Genomic DNA, 18,084 nt, shown 5'->3' on the forward strand with positions numbered 1-18,084 from the left:
TTAATTCACGGACGATCAATGAAGCCCAGCCACCTGTATAAAAGATAAGCCAGACCATTTGTTCTAGTCGGGTAGTTTAGGAGAAGGGCTGAGAGCAGCAGGGTGGGTTTTAAATTTTGATTTGTTGTTTCTTTTGCTGTTGATAAAAGTGTACGAAAGCACTGAGCTGCAGCCTTCCACTTCCGTCCTGGCCATTCCAGCAGCTGGCCAGCCATGACCACAACGCTACCCCTACAATGAATGCTTTCTAAACGTAGCCATATATATATATATATATATATATATATATATATATATATATATATATATATTTTTTTTTTTTTTTTTAATTGTACCGGTTTACTGAAAATCATGTGAGAACATTAACAATAAAAGGTTCCCAGTTCCCAAAATGGATGTGACGTGCTATTATTACTAAAAGCATTCAGACAAAGGAAATCCGAAAGTGCTCTCATAGTCACACTAGTGCTTTCTATTCCGAGTGACTTGGGCAGAATATTTGTACTGAGCATGAATCAGCCAGTCAGAATAAAGAGTGTCCTCACAGTACAGACAGCTCAAGGACTTTCACACTTCATCCTGGGAGGTTCCAGGAAATTTTCAAAAAGCTGAAAAATGAGGGTGTTTTTTTCAGCATGGTGTTTAGTATGCGCGGGTGTGAAGAGAAGATTTATTTTATAAAAGACAAGACAAGACAGAAAACACAGCCGGGAGAATGAAGACTGGAAGCCAAGGATTTGTTCAAACATTCCATACATTTATAAACAGAAAAGACATTCTGGAAAAATACAAGAACTTCCAGCCACCTCCCAACCATCAACAGAGGGACGTGTGAAAGTTATAAAAAATACTCGCTAGCATACAATTACTGTGGATTTCCTTTACTTTGTTGTCATTTCTTCAAAAAAGATCCTTTGTTTCAAAGCATTAAGGTGCCAACAATATCAGTTTGTTATTACAGCTTAATAAGCTACTTTTTCCCCTTAGGCAGCTGCAAACGCAACTGTTAGTATAAAGTTAAAACAAAAGAAGAAATCTCCCAAGGTGCTGACCAGGCAGCTGGTAGAACTTCTTTTAAACCTCCAGCATTGTTTTAAAGTGTTCCAGAACCCCCTGCATTGTTTCAAAGAAACACATTACTTTACCTTTGCTGTGACCTGTGTTGTCTATATATATCACAGTACTTTTATTTTCCCACCAGCAAATTCACAATTATTTTGATATTTCTTTATTCACATGTCATAGGAACCATATTACTCTCTTCTCCAGGAGGAAGGTATTTTGTCTTCTAAGCATCACACTGTATCCACTTCATGCTCCCTCCCACACTACGCCACTCATTTCATTCAGGAGGGAGTGTGATCAGGATACACTGCAATGTTTAGAAGAAAAAAATCTCTCTCCTGGCGAACATTCCTGAGTAAAAGTTAAGACAAACTCCTAGTTTAACTCCTGGCAAATGCAATTATTTTGTTAGCTATTTGTACTTTAAGATGGCAATGCTGGAAAACTGAATGGTGTGTAATGCAAGTTCTCTCACCTGACTGAATGACAATGGTCTCAAACTGCAGCCTTTCCACGGAGAAGCTGGTCCAGTTGTGCTGACTAGCTGCTAGCCATTCCATCAGCTCTGCCATGTGCTGTCTGTAGAGATGTGACACACTGTGCAGGCCCTGCAGTGCAGACAGGCAGCCCAGTACCTCCAGCACCTAGGACAGGCAACCATGACAGGGAGTCGTTACAGGAGAAGCAACGTGTCTAGCCACGGGTTAACTGGAGCTGGAGTTGTGCAATTTAACAAGGTTCACCACAATGCTTTAAAATAATTCCAGAAACTTTCCTATCTTGCACTTAAAAGATTGACAAATGCGTAGTTTTGAAAGAAACACATGTTATAGCAAACAGGAAATACAGGTTATACTTGATCTTCCTGGGTCATTTCACCTCAGCAGTATCTTCTGGGTCATGTTGCTGGCTGAAAGTATGTTAGTCAACAGGGGAAGCAGCTGATTGGTTAATAACAGGAAAGAAGCCATTGAAGAGATGGGGACAAGGTAAGAAAAAACTGAAAGCACTGGTGTCAACAAGAGGTTACTTTAACCAAGTGTAGTACCAGATATCAAGTTTTAAAATAAAAATACATGTTCTTTTAAAACTAGACATTTGAGACCATCATAACGAATGGAAGTGCACAACCGGTAAGATTTATGAAATTATTTTGTTACCAAATAATTATGTTAATTGTTCATGCCAACAAAATGCAAAGTGTCTTTGTAACCAGGGTTCAATTACAGATTATTTGCACTCATGGTTTGATACTGTTGTCTGAAAAGCCTTTCAATTTAACAAGAAATAATAATAATAATAAAAAAAACAACATTTAAAACTAGTTTCCAAACTCAATCTTGCTTAGAAAATAAGTTAACATATTTTAGACGCCGGTGGCACAGAAGTGTGCCTACTAAAACCATGAGCACATCAGTGATAATAACAATAAAAACAAATAATAATATAAAAATTACAATTGAAAAACTACCCATTTTAAAAACTTTACAATTAGGAATGTAACTCTAAAATTCTGTGCACAGGCGCTACTAACTACACCCAGAAGCCAGGAAAGAAATTTAGAGATAAAGAAATAAGAAAAAAAGTGCATCACACAACTTTTTTTTCGAGAAAACTAACTAAGACTTGGCTGCAGACAAACTGGAAAGCTTTGCTCCAAAATATTACTGGTAGTTTCTTATTACAGTAAGTATGCCTGAGAGGAAAACAATGGTAGTCAAGCAGACTAAACTGCTATTTTTACTAGAACTAGAACTCCCTGCACTGTTTACAAGAAACATATTCCTTTACCTTTGCTGTACCCTGTGTTGTCCATATCGCATCCCCACTGTTTTGATATATTTATATCCACATCATAAGTAAATCAACTAGAACATGGGTTGTCAACAAGGGGTATGCATACCCCTGGGGATATCTCTAAGGATCAGGGGGGTACTCAGACAAACAAAAACAAAAATTACAAAACAATTATTTTGATTTTAGTTTTTTTAACAGTATTCTATATTATCTCTAAACCACTGTGCATAAATATTAAATATTGTTTAGCAGCTCAAAGGTTAATATAGTTTCAAAATTATCATCCACCTGTATACATGCATGTAACAGGGAGAGATCTGTGCTGACTCTGCTGGCGTGTTCACGGGCTGCAGGAAGAGGGCGGCAGTCGTCCAACAACCGCCTGTGAGTCATGGCAGTGACACGGGGAGGTGGGAAAGTGGGTGTGTAGACTTTCCCCCTCTCTGAATGGCTGAGAGGCACGTCTTGGGAGATTGTTAGCCCTATAAATTAACGCTCCGTTGTTTCCTCAGGTCTGCCCACTTAGACGCACCGAGAGTGCGGAAGCTCTGATCCAGGACCGGGAATCAGGCGAAACAAAGAGAGTTTCACAGCGAGACAGAGAGAGTGGGGAACCCTTGGGCAGACCCCGGCATATTGTAAAAGAGCAGGCTAGTTAGCATACAGAGCAGGACGGTGATCCGGGTCGTGTGGGTAGCACCGACTGGGATAACGCTGCCGAGTGCAGCACCTTTTATTTGTAGTTTTATTACTGTTTTATTTTCCATTGTTCTTTTCGCCTTCTGTTTTCATTATTATTTCTTTGAGCACCTGCGAGTGCACTTGCTGTTCACGTACCAGCTGTGGTATTTCCGTGGTGCTGTCTATCATCGTTGATAGGCAGCCCACGGTCAACAGTGCCCTCTGCCGGAAAAAGCAAGAACTGTTTGAAAATAAAACTGGGCACCTGTGTGGTGTTTTCAAGTGCACCTGTCTGTCTCCTAGTCAGTGAATTACCCACACCCCTTCCACAATGCATGATTTTGATTTCCACTCTGACTGGTGTGTGTGAAGCAGCATCTAGTGATTCTGCTTATGGAAAACTCTGCTCAGAGTGCTGCTTATGAACTTTGCGGCTTTCAACTCGTTGTATAATTGAATACTAATCAATGAATAACAATTGTTTTTTAGAAGTATAAATGGTCTGGTAAACATAAACAACAAATCATAATACTTTGACAGTGTTTATTTTTATTTATTAGACATGGCTGCATTTTAGTAACAGTGGCTGGTTGAATGGTTTTCTGTGGTTGATAAAGTACATTTAGATTATCCAGTGTATTGCCTCTTGAATAAAAAGTGGATACATTTCTAATTTGCAAAAGAAAAACAAAAAGGAAGAAAACGCAAGAGTCTACAGAAAGTGCAAAGCGACAGAAGGTTATACAGAGTCCCTATGGATCATTTTAATAAAAAGTTACACTTCTGATGTTGTAAACATTTTAAATGGAACACAATTATGTTGAGATGGTAAGTAAATAGTATTTTTGCAGAATAGATGATTCCCAAATCCTGTCTTTTGATTCTGTGCATCCGAAGACTTGCAATTAAAGAATTAGGCCTACTGTTTCTTATTCTGTCCTAAACCAGCAGCTTGTAGTCCCAAACTGTGCAACTGTGACACCATTCAGTAGAGCGAAAACTGTAAAGGAGTACTTGAGTTGTGGAAGGGGTGTGGGTAATTCACTGACCAGGAGACAGACAGGTGTATTTGGGAAACACCACACAGGTGCCCAGTTTTATTTTAGACAAGTTCTTTTTTTTTTTCTCTCCGGCAGAGGGCACTGTTGACCGTGGGCTGCCTATCAACGATGATAGACAGCACCACGGAAATACCACAGCTGGTACACGAACCGCAAACGCACTCGCAGGTGCTCAAAGAAATAATAATGAAAACAGAAGGCGAAAAGAACAATGGAAAATAAAACAGTAATAAAACTACAAATAAAAGGTGCTGCACTCGGCAGCGTTATCCCGGTCGCCGCTACCCGCACGACCCGGATCACCGTCCTACTCTGTCGGCTATCTAGCCTGCTCTTTTACAATACGCCGGGGTCTGCCCAAGGGTTCCCCGCTCTCTCTCTCTGTCTCGCTGATTCCCGGTCCCGAATCAAAGTGTCCGCACCCTTAGCGCGTCTAAGTGGGCAGACCTGAGGAAACAACAGAGCGTTATTTTATAGGACCGACAATCACCCAAGACCCGCCTCTCGGCCATTCAGAGAGGGGGAAAGTCCACACACCCACTTTCCCACCTCCCCGTGTCACTGCCATGACTCACAGGCGGTTGTTGGACGACTGCCGCCCTCTTCCTGCAGCCCGTGAACACGCCAGCAGAGTCAGCACAGATCTCTCCCTGTTACATATCCTTCCCCTCAGAATGACACCACCGGTTCATTCGAAAATCTTACACCCCCATGCCTTCCCGAGAGAAAAAGTCTGCGTTTTGATGCAGCTTTCCTGCTCGGTGGACTACCCTGAAGGCATAGGGCTGCAAGGCCAAGTACCACCGCGTGATTCTGGCATTGCTATCTTTCATCCGGTGAAGCCATGCTAAGGGGGCATGATCTGTAACCAGGGTGAAGTGTCGCCCCAGGAGGTAGTACCGGAGTGACTCGACTGCCCATTTTACCGCGAGACACTCCTTCTCGATGGTGCTATAATTTTTCTCGCGGGGAAGGAGCTTCCTGCTGATATACAGGACTGGGTGCTCGCTTCCCCGAACCTCCTGCGACAACACTGCCCCGAGACCTGTCTCTGACGCATCCGTCTGCAGGGTGAACCTCTTACCAAAATCCGGGCTGCATAGTACTGGCTTACTACACAGCCTCCGCTTCAAGGCGAGAAAGGCCCTCTGGCACGACTCCGTCCACTGAACCGTATTTGGGGCAGCCTTCCGGGTGAGGTCTGTCAAGGGAGCAGCGAGCGTAGCGAAACTCGGGATGAACTTTCTATAATAGCCCGCTAGTCCCAAGAAAGAGCGCACCTGGGTTTTGGTTGTAGGAACCGGCCAGTCAGCCAAGGCTTTCACCTTAGCAACTAGCGGTCTGATCTGGCCGCCCCCTACTCGATACCCCAAATACTCCGACTCACTCTTCCCAATGGCACACTTCTTTGGGTTAGCAGTGAGCCCCGCCTCCCGCAAGGATTGCAGCACCGCCGCTACCTTACACAGATGACTCGGCCAATCCTCACTGTGGATAACCACGTCATCTATGTAAGCAGCGGCGTACTGCTGATGGGGCCGCAAGATGCGATCCATCATCCGCTGGAAAGTGGCGGGGGCTCCGTGCAACCCAAAGGGCATGGTCCTGAATTGGTACAACCCGAAGGGAGTCGAAAACGCCGTCCTCTCTCTAGATTCCGGAGTCAGGGGTATCTGCCAGTACCCCTTCGTTAAATCCAGTGTCGTCATAAAATGAGCCGTGCCTAGACGCTCCAGCAACTCATCTACTCGGGGCATCGGATAAGCGTCAAATTTCGATTTCTCATTGATTCGTCTGAAATCAATGCAAAATCGAGTTGACCCGTCTGGCTTATCGACTAAAACGATCGGACTGTTCCAGTCACTTTGGGACTCTTCTATTACCCCCAGTCTCAGCATTTCGTCAATTTCCGCTTTTATTACCTGTCTTTTACGCTCAGGTATACGGTACGGCCTCTGGCGAACTAGCGCCCCCGGCTCAATATCAATGTGATGATGGGCTACTCGAGTCTGCCCCGGGACTGAAGAGAACACGTCAGGAAACTCCGCCACCAGACCGTGAGCCTGACATTTCTGCGTTGGTGTCAGATTCTCAGCAATCTGTACCGATCCTTTTCTTGCCAACACAGAAAGATCAGGTCCCAGGTCCGTGACGTCATCTGCATGCGCCACTAACAACGCCTCTGGCTGTAACCAAGGCTTTAAAAGATTGATATGGTAAATGTGTTTCTCTGTCCGTCGCTCCGGCTGGCAGATCTCATAGTCCACCTTCCCAACCTGGCGTGTAACCTCAAAGGGTCCTTGCCACTTAGCCAAGAGTTTCGACTCAGAACTGGGTAATAAAAGAAGTACCTTATCCCCCGGCTGAAATGTGCGCAACCGGGCTCCTCGGTTATATTGTGTCTCCTGTCTGTGCTGCGCCTGCTGCAAATTGTCATGCGCCCATTTCCCAACAGACTCAAGACGTTTGCGCAGGTCCAACACATACCGGACTGTATTGGTCGAATTGTCCTGCTGCTCCTCCCACATCTCTCTGACCAGATCGAGCACGCCCCGGGGTCTCCGCCCATACAGCAGCTCGAATGGTGAAAACCCCGTGGAAGCCTGGGGAACCTCTCTGATCGCAAAGAGAAGGGGAGGAATCAGCTGGTCCCAGTAACGCACATCACTACGAATAAATCTGCGCAACATGTTCTTAAGGGTCTTATTAAAGCGTTCCACCAAACCGTCTGTCTGAGGATGAAACACAGAGGTCCTAATGGTCTTAATTCCCAAAAGCTTACATGTTCCGCGGATTAGCCGGGACATAAAATTGGTGCCTTGATCGGTTAGTATCTCTTTGGGAATCCCCACCCGGGAGAAAACCTTCACAAGCTCGTTGGCAACAGACTTAGCGGACATAGATCGGAGGGGAATTGCCTCTGGATAACGCGTAGCGTAATCCAGAATGACAAGTAGGTGGGTGTATCCTGCCGCACTCCTTTCTAGTGGCCCAACTATGTCCATCCCAATACGCTCAAACGGAGCTTCCACTAGGGGCAAAGGCACCAGAGGGGCTCGTGGAACGGCTCTAGGGCTGGCCTTCTGACATTCCCCACAACGCTCACAAAACCGCTTAACATCGCCATCCAGCCCCAGCCAGAAGAACCGTGACACAAGCCTTGCTTTAGTTTTATCCCTTCCCAAATGACCAGACAGGGGAATAGCGTGAGCCAGCTGCAACAAATCCTCCTTAAAGGGCTGAGGAATGAGCAACTGATGACGCACTTCACCGGTCTGGGGTAATTTATCAACACGGTACAGTAGGTCTCGATCAATTTCAAAGTGGGGGTACGTGGCGGCGCGTCTGGGCTCGACCACCCGACCATTAACCACCGCTGCTTGGTCAAAGAGCCTGCCCAGCACGTCGTCACGCCCTTGCTCGAGTCGGAAGTCACGGGAGCGAGCTAAGAAATCAGCTCCCATGGCTTCCAACTCGGGGTCAGGTCGGTCCCGAGCAGAGGCAGCCGAGCCAGACGCCTGCGCTGGCTCCGCGACCTCCCCCCCGGACTCTTCACCAACCGCCCCCACCTGGAACTTCTCCGACTCCCTCCATTGCCAGCCCTCATTCTTAGCGATCCGACGCTCCCGTTTAGTTTTACGGGGTTTAAATCTATGGCAAAACCATTCTGGATCGCGAAAGGGAAAAATCTCTCCAATTACTTCCTCTTTCTTAGCCAATAAAGAAGACGGGGCTGTCAGAGCAGCCAACCAATCTTTAAACTGCTCACAGTCCCGTCCCAGAACTACTGGTACCGGCAATCGAGGACATAATCCTACCTGCACCTGCGTCACCTGCTGGCCAATAGTCATACACACATTTATCTTGGGATAGGAGCGGACATCCCCATGAATACATTTAATATGCACCCGTCCCAATATACGTTTATGCCCCGGTGAGACTAGGCTCTCCTGTACTAGAGACTGACCACACCCTGAATCCAGGAGAGCCTGGGTTTTTGTACCATCCACTGTCACAGGAATAACAAAACCCGTGTGCTGAAGCGACTGAGGTAATTGAACGTGCTTACCTGGTCGGCTGAGGTCACACTCCATCACGGGGCAGTCCCGGGAGAGGTGGCCCACCTCCCTGCACGTCCAACACCTCGGTGGGCTGGTTTCTCTCCCCGAAGTTTTGGAAAGAGGGGGAAACACTGGAGCCATAAAAGGGGCCCGCCGATAAGGCGTCCGCGCGAGACCCCGGTCCGACACTGCAGCAGCCCGTGGGTATCCCCACCCTGCCCCAGTACCCGGGCCGGGAGCTCCCGCCGACACCCCCCGACCAAATCCTGGACTACCCCTTCCCCCCAGTCCCTTCGCCCTTTCCGGGGCCAGTTGAGGGGACGATCCAGCAGCCACACTCCTCCCGGGCAGTTTCGCAGGCGTTGGCTCCGCTGCCTGGTACTGCTCGGCAAGTTCGACCGCCCGGTCCAGCGTGTCCGGCGCCTGCCGCTGGACCCACAGCCGAGGTCCCGAGGCTAGACACTCCAGGAAGCGCTCCACCACGATCATTTCCACCACCCTGGCTTTGGTGTTTAGGTCAGGATTCAACCAACCCAGGGCGTAATCCTTCAGCCGGTGGGCGATGGCTCGTGGGTGTTCCCCGGCCGCAAACTGCTCCTCCCGGAATTTCTTCCGGTAGCCCTCCGGTGTGGCCCCCACACGGTTTAGGATGGCTGCCTTCAGCCGAGGGTAATCCAACATGTGCTCCGGGGACAGCGTCCTCGCAGCTGCTTGAGCCTCCCCGGTGAGTTGGGGCAACACATAGCTAGCCCACTGGGCTTGGGGCCATCCGGCCGAGATCGCCATAGCCTCGAACACCTCCAAGTAGGCGTCCGGTCGATCCTCGGCCGTCATTTTGGTGGGTCTCTGGATGGAGTGGTCTGGAGCTGCGGGTCTAGCCGCCCCCTGTACTGCCGCGGTGAGCGTCTGGCGCAGGAGGTCCATCATTGCGGCAAACTGAGTCGCATCCATCGCTAGTCTGCTCCTTCTCTAGCTGCACTGCTTGGGGCAGTGCCAGTGAATCCCACTTCTGACACCACGTGTGAAAGGGGTGTGGGTAATTCACTGACCAGGAGACAGACAGGTGTATTCGGGAAACACCACACAGGTGCCCAGTTTTATTTTAGACAAGTTATTTTTTTTCTTTCTCTCCGGCAGAGGGCACTGTTGACCGTGGGCTGCCTATCAACGATGATAGACAGCACCACGGAAATACCACAGCTGGTACACGAACCGCAAACGCACTCGCAGGTGCTCAAAGAAATAATAATGAAAACAGAAGGCGAAAACAACAAGGGAAAATAAAACAGTAATAAAACTACAAATAAAAGGTGCTGCACTCGGCAGCGTTATCCCGGTCGCCGCTACCCGCACGACCCGGATCACCGTCCTACTCTGTCGGCTATCTAGCCTGCTCTTTTACAATACGCCGGGGTCTGCCCAAGGGTTCCCCGCTCTCTCTCTCTGTCTCGCTGATTCCCGGTCCCGAATCCAAGTGTCCGCACCCTTAGCGCGTCTAAGTGGGCAGACCTGAGGAAACAACAGAGCGTTATTTTATAGGACCGACAATCACCCAAGACCCGCCTCTCGGCCATTCAGAGAGGGGGAAAGTCCACACTCACACTTTCCCACCTCCCCGTGTCACTGCCATGACTCACAGGCGGTTGTTGGGCGACTGCCGCCCTCTTCCTGCAGCCCGTGAACACGCCAGCAGAGTCAGCACAGATCTCTCCCTGTTACAGAGTACTTGAGCTAAAACCTTCAGACTGAAGGGATACAGCTTTTTTTGTTTGTTTGTTTTTTAAAAGGCTGAAAACCACTGAACTGGGAAATTACTTCCTTTCAACTTTTATTTGGGTACACTGGCCAGGACAAATCATTTTTCTTCTAAACATCGCAGTGTATCTTGTTCATGCTCCCTCAGGCAACAATACTAATGCTCTGATTGAAATTAGTGGTGTATTTCAAAACAGTCAGCAGCATGTTTAAAAATAAACATATATAACGCTGTGATGTGGACAATACAAAATGTAAGGTAATGCATTTCTTGTAAACTTTGCAGAGTGTTGCAAGACTGTGGCCCAAACAAACTGCTGATACAGTATAACATTAAACCTGCCCAATTCATTTCAGATGACTGTTGACCAGAGATTTACCATAAAATGCCTTTCTTGGTCCCAGTAATTGCTGGCTAGTACATTTCTGAGATGCTGATGAGTTGAAAGAGGTTGAAAGGGATTATCTCCAGGCAGTTTTATTAACGCAATGTATCATTTGTCAAAATAAAAGTGGATAACTGGGTTTTCAAACATGGTTCCAACTTTGAACCTAACACATTTTAAGCAATCCCCCCCCCCCTTTACCAAAAAGTAAGCAAGTTACAAAAGGATACAACTGCCAAGGCCAAAACCATTTTAAAGGAACATATGCTATAAATTAGCCCACAACAGAAGTTGTAACTTGCTGAAGTACTGAGATTGTTGCACTGGCTTGCTATGCTCTCAAGCTGAAGCTACAGAGATATCCAGCTGTTGGATCCCCTTGCGCTTGGCAGTACCTTGTCGTGAAGTTCTTGATCAGGAGACAAGGACAGGATAGTTATTAAAACTTTCAGCAGCTGTAGGCTGATCTCTCTGCAGTCTGGTCCACATTGTGTTATAAGGGCTTGCACACAACAACCCAATTTCTCTGTATACACCAGCTGTAAAATAAAGAAGTATGTTTTAGTTAGAAAGCAGCCTGTCAAACAGCATTTACAGATTTGCATAGCACCACTCCTGCTGGTGTGTGGTGCATGGAGGGGGTCATTTATTGCTCGTTTTACCTCCAATAACTTACTAAAATCACATTGATAACTATAAAACAAGGCTGGTATATATAGCAATACTAAAAGGCATAACCTGTAAAGTCTACAACAAATCACATTGTTAACTTTGCTGTGTCCCATGTTCAGTGTTACTGCTTTTGAAATTTTTAAGTCATCAGTGGAATACATTTCATAACATTTACTTAGGATCATTTGCCATAAGAAAAAGAATGTGTCTTCTAAACATGCAGTGTATCCAGTTCATGCTCCCTCCTGTAGCAATGCTAGCTCCCACACTACGCCACTCATTTCAATCAGAGCACCAGCATTGTTGCAGGTCAGAGTGTAATCAGGATACACTGTGATGTTTCTTTCTCCTGGAAAACGTTCCCAAGTAAAAGTTATTCTCTAGTTGATTTAACTGTGATTTGTGGACAACAATATAAAAACAATGGGGATTATGTTCAGAAAGAAGTTGCTGTGATTTGGATAATACGGGATACAGCAATGGTAAAGTAATGTGTTTTGTCTGTTTCACTGTCTTCTGATAGTAATGTTGTTCTCCCTGAATAGATCATCATCCCCAATTTAAATAATATAACATTGTAACTAGTATAGACGTACCCTGTGTTATCCATTTACTCCGTACTGTATAGCAAGTAGAATTGTCAACATAAGAAGTGTTTCTGCACAAATGAAGACATACTTACTATAAAAGTCAACCTATATTGCTGGTGCTGGAGTGTTTTTCATAGTTAAGGATTAAATGCCCCTTGAAACACACTGTATTCTTATAGTCAGTAAAAAGTCTCATATAAAAAAAGAATTACTCAAACATCAGCTGAACCTGTTTAAACAAAAGCCACCAATCTATTTTATCATCTGAACGTTTTCTTGATTTCCACTGGCTTGCCATTAGAGAAAGAGATTTCAAAGGAAGGCATCGGGTTTCACAAGCTAAGCCACCAGGTGTAAAAATTGGCTCAGGAAATGACTTTCCCCACAAAGCTGACGTCTCGCTTAAATAATTAATCCTCTTCAATACTGTTTCCGTGTGAAATACAAAGTTCCAGTTAACTCACCAGGAGGAACATCAGTTATTTTTCACAAAAAAAACAACAAAAAAAAAACAGCGACAAAAATGTGGTGCGTTTCAATCTGTGAAAATCTCATTTCGACAGCACAGATGATCAGGTTTACATGAACACAAGGTCAAGCTAACACCAAAGGCAATCCAAAAAATCATCTCACTTACAGGCTGTCCTTTAACTGCTTACTGCCACGACTTCCTCTACATCTCAGAAACTTTTTCTTTTATCCATTTTCTTCGATGTTCAGGTTTAATCACATAATATACATCTAGTTCTATAGGGAGTGCGAAGCATGTTACAGAACCTCCTACAGTGTTTAAAGCACATTATTACCTTTCTTCTATCCTGTGCTGCCTGTATCGCAGCATTATACTTTCAAACATAGTGCAGACTCAGAAGAGAATTTCTCTTCTAAACATTACAGTGGGCGTGTTAGGTAAGTGAGCCACTCACAGTGGCTCAGTAAAAGAATAATTTTAACGGATTGCTCAGTTCCGCTCCTCACCATTTCATCAGTGATCACAGTGAGCGCACGGAGATGGCCACCTGCAAGAAGCAAGTGGAAGTGACAGGTGGAACTGACAAATTTACTTTGTATGTGACCGACCATGAATCGGTTAGACTTAATGAAGGTATGTATTAATACCTAAGATGGTAAAAATTACTGGTTTTCAAATTTATCATTTATTTATTTCATTTTTCTAAATGTAGCACTGTTTTATAGTTATATATAGAGTTGTTTTATAGTTAAGGTATTATTATTTTTCGTAATATTAATATTATTATTGATTTTCACATCAAACCTATGCATTGTCGGTATTAAACACCGCCATATGAGGCTCAGTCCAAACAGAGTACCGAGCTCAGTGAGGTACCGAGATGGGGGCAGTCACATCACACAGGGCAAGATACTATGTATTTATCTCTTTATATACTGTATGGATGATTTAAAATGTAGCATCTTTGCATATTAAGATTTATCAGTTGTTACATTATAATTTGTCAGTTGAAGTAAAATACCAGTACAATTAAGATTCATTTTAAAATGAAACAAACATTCTTAAAATGTTTAATTATTAAAATGAAATATTCTTAGACTGCTAGACTAACGTTACAGGCTGTTTTACTATAATAGCCTACAGTTATTGTACACAGAAAATGTATGTGTCAACGCACCATTTAAAAAGGGGGTTATGATATGTAATTTTTTGTTGCCTTTTTAATACACGTCGTCACAAAAATTAAGAACATAAGAACATAAGAAAGTTTACAAACGAGAGGAGGCCATTCGGCCCATCTTGCTCGTTTGGTTGTTAGTAGCTTATTGATCCCAAAATCTCATCAAGCAGCTTCTTGAAGGATCCCAGGGTGTCAGCTTCAACAACATTACTGGGGAGTTGATTCCAGACCCTCACAATTCTCTGTGTAAAAAAGTGTCTCCTATTTTCTGTTCTGAATGCCCCTTTTCTAAACTCCATTTGTGACCCCTGGTCCTTGTTTCTTTTTTCAGGCTGAAAAAGTCCCTTGGGTCGACACTGTCAATACCTTTTAGAATTTTGAATGCTTGAATTAGGTCGCCACGTAGTCTTCTTTGTTCAAGACTGAACAGATTCAATTCTTTTAGCCTGTCTGCATATGACATGCCTTTTAAGCCCGGAATAATTCTGGTCGCTCTTCTTTGCACTCTTTCTAGAGCAGCAATATCTTTTTTATAGCGAGGTGACCAGAACTGCACACAATATTCAAGATGAGGTCTTACAAGTGCATTGTACAGTTTTAACATTACTTCCCTTGATTTAAATTCAACACTTTTCACAATGTATCCGAGTATCTTGTTAGCCTTTTTTATAGCTTCCCCACATTGTCTAGATGAAGACATTTCTGAGTCAACAAAAACTCCTAGGTCTTTTTCATAGATTCCTTCTCCAATTTCAATATCTCCCATATGATATTTATAATGTACATTTTTATTTCCTGCGTGCAGTACCTTACACTTTTCTCTATTAAATGTCATTTGCCATGTGTCTGCCCAGTTCTGAATCTTGTCTAGATCATTTTGAATGACCTTTGCTGCTGCAACAGTGTTTGCCACTCCTCCTACTTTTGTGTCGTCTGCAAATTTAACAAGTTTGCTTACTATACCAGAATCTAAATCATTAATACCATGTTAAAATATAAAGGCCAACTTTGCTTTTTCGTTGTAGTCATTTTCAGTACCTACTGTGTGCCATTATAACTACCGGTAGTGTAAAGTATTTTTATTATGGTTTTACTGGTTGTAACTGTTTTTTGTTTTTTTTTTTGTCTAGGGAGTGAACAGCACTGCTGGACACATTCTGCAAACAGGTCTGGATAAACAAGGAGCAGTTCCACAAACCTGGCCTGAAGAAGTGTGTCTGGGACAAAATTGCATTAAATATTCAGGTTGTTTGCAGTTTTGTAAATTCAGTACTGTGTGACAAAAAATGGTGAAATTTAAAAAACTTACAAAACTGTATCTGACAATAATAATAAAACCACAAAAAAAAAAAAAGAGAAAAAAAAAAAAAAAATATATATATATATATATATATATATATATATATATTTGATGTAATGAATGACATTCTTGGCAGGGATCCAGCAATAACCAGCTGCTGTGTTTGAGACTATGCTGCTGATGCTGCAAAAAACACACCCTTCAGCCGCAGTAGCATTTTCTGAACCGCAGGCAGGACCTCCAATAACATCTACATCTGTCACCCAAAACCCCTCCAAATCTAAGAGACGATCATCACAGAGTAGCCCACCATCATGGTTTAAGAAATGCGCTAATGAAAGAAAAGAAGGCAGTGACCAAAAATGTAATAAATTAATAAAAATAGGCAATATACAATTGGATATATTAAATTAAAGGTGTAGGGATTTAATAAATAATTTATTCAAATCAAACCTCTAAAAAGGCTGCTTGTGATGGATTCAGGTTGTTACCATGGCTAAAACAGGCAGGTGAGAGCCGGTGTTGTGAAATATCCTGTATCCCCTGGAACTCGAGTATCCCCCCGCCCTTAGGGGTCTCTTCGGAATGCCTCCTTGCTTACTTTCACTTCACGTGCACGCGCAGCTATGTTCACTATTCTACACCTGCTGTGTCGGCCTCAAATTCACTAACGTTGAGTTTTAATAACGTATAAAAACTGGGTTTTCTAGTATTAAACATTGCGTTTTCCACATAGTGCATACAGAAAGTCCACACCCCCTTTCAAATTTTCACCTTTTGTTGCCTTATAGAATTAAAATGCTTTAAAATATATTTTTTTCATTTTTTTCATTTATCTACACATCCTACCCACAACTTCTATGTGAAAAAAAATCTAGAAATTTGTAGAAAATTAATTAAAAATAAAAACTGAAATAGCTAGGTTGTCTAACTGTCCACCCCCCTTATAACAGCAATCCTAAATTAGCTCAGGTGCAACCAATCGCCTTCAAATTCACACACCAAGTTACGTGGCCTCCACATATATTATAGTGTAGTGATTCACATGATTTCAGAATAAATTCAGCAGTTCCTGTAGGTTCCTTCTCGTGGGTAGTGCATTTCAAAGCAAAGACTCAACCATGAGCACCAAGGCACTTTCAAAAGAACTCAGGGACAAAGTTGTTGTCAGGGGATGGGTATAAACAAATATCAAAGGCCTCGAATATCCCTTGGAGCATGGTCAAGACGATTATTAAGAAGTGGAAGCGACAGCGAGTGGGAGAAGTACAGGCGTGGAAAAGTACAGAGCAGTTTCGAAGCAGAAAGGAGAAATTGCATCTTGAATTGCTTTAATCAGAAAACAGAGGACATTGGGGAAACACAGCAGCAGCTCAAAGTCAAACAGCCGCGTGTGTTTTTCTGATAACAAACAAGCTGAAACTCGGAGCAGCTGATTCAAATTCAGCGCCGTTTTGAGACACGGGCGAGGGGAGGAGCCGACAGCACAGCAGAACAACGCAGTTAAACGAGGCAGTCTTCCCAGCGACAGCGAGTGGAAGCGACAGCGAGTGGGAGAAGTACAGGCGTGGAAAAGTACAGAGCAGTTTCGAAGCAGTTTGAAAGCAGGTTGACAGCTGCAGAGGAAACTAAACTTAAATAAAAAAAAAAAAAAAAAAAACCTCAACATGGTCTTCAAGCCAGTAATCTGTGACACCTGCTTGATGTGGGAAATCCGAGAAAACCCAGCGGAGCTAAACCAAGTGTGCGTAAAGTGCCGCGCGATCCAGGATTTGCATAAACTAGTAAGTATGCTAGAAATGGAGCTGGAAGAAGTGAGACAGCAACAGGATCTTGAGGAACTGGCACACCCACAATTCATGGAAGTCTGCATCACCCCTAACAGACTGAAAGCCACCAGGGAGATAGAAGGTCAGAACAGCTGGGTTCAGGTAGGCAGAAGCAGGGAAAAAAAAGAAACTTCGTCAAACACCACCACCAGAAATCAAAACAACCAACAGATTTGAGTCACTTCAGAATTTTGATGAGCAGAACCAACAACAAGAGAATGAAAGGAACAACATCCAGGACCCTATTGACAGTGGTGACAAGACAGTAAAAAGAAGGGAGGTCATGATTGTTGGGGACTCCATATTGAGAAACACAGCAAGTTCAGTTCGCAGTTTGGACCCCCTTACTACAACAGTGTGCTGCCTTCCGGGAGCCTCGGTCAAGCACATCACTGAAAACGTGGACAGGCTCCTAGAACGAACAGGAGACGACCCGGTAGTAGTCGTCCACATCGGTACAAACAACATTGGAAGAGACAGACCAAAATCCCTGCAAAACAAATTCAGAGAGCTAGGAAGGAAATTAAAAGAGAAAACCAAAACTGTGGTATTTTCTGGTATACTACCCGCACCTTGCAAAGGACCATATGGACAGCTGGAAATAATTAATCAAAACGAATGGCTGAAGACGTGGTGCACACGGGAAGGCTTCACCTATCTTGATCATTGGACCACATTCTACAACGAGGACTATCTGTATAGACGGGATGGACTGCATTTAAATAACAAGGGAACTAGTCTACTTGGAGAAAAGATCCTCGAGCAGGTTCGGAAGCATTTAAACTAGAAAGGAAGGGGGGAGAAATCAACAAAAAAACAGAAGGGAGACCGCATCAAAACAAGAACAACAACTCAGGTAAGACAACCATTAAATGTATTTATCTAAATGCTAGAAGTATCAGAAACAAAATTCTAGAACTTGAAGCTACTGCACTAACAGGTAACTATGATGTGATAGGTGTTACAGAAACGTGGTTATCTGAGAGTGATGGGGACGAATATAATATTTGTGGGTATACACTGTATAGGAAAGACAGGCAGGACAGAAGAGGAGGAGGGGTAGCGCTATACATAAGAAACAGTCTTGAAGCCCAGGTGTTAAACCTGGACAAAGAAAATAAAACCGAATCAATATGGGTCAGAATAACAGACAAAAATTCAAAGGGCATAATAATAGGAGCATGCTATAGACCGCCAGATTCAGACGGTGAGCACAATAATCTGTTATACAATGA

General features: G+C 43.9%; 1 protein-coding gene across 1 annotated transcript in view; it reads right to left on the reverse strand.

The window, feature by feature from the left end:
* Window positions 1–18,084, reverse strand: part of LOC121300935 (dynein assembly factor 5, axonemal-like) — a 76,300-nt gene that overhangs the window by 42,489 nt on the left and 15,727 nt on the right. Inside the window, exons 7-8 of the mRNA XM_041229936.1 lie at window positions 11,202–11,345; window positions 1,541–1,709 (exon numbers count right to left, since the gene is read on the reverse strand). Coding sequence (XP_041085870.1) covers window positions 1,541–1,709; window positions 11,202–11,345 — 313 coding nt within the window. The remainder of the gene's footprint in view (window positions 1–1,540; window positions 1,710–11,201; window positions 11,346–18,084) is intronic.

This window comes from Polyodon spathula, chromosome 26 (assembly GCF_017654505.1).
Source record: "Polyodon spathula isolate WHYD16114869_AA chromosome 26, ASM1765450v1, whole genome shotgun sequence".
Classification (NCBI taxonomy): Eukaryota; Metazoa; Chordata; class Actinopteri; order Acipenseriformes; family Polyodontidae; genus Polyodon; species Polyodon spathula.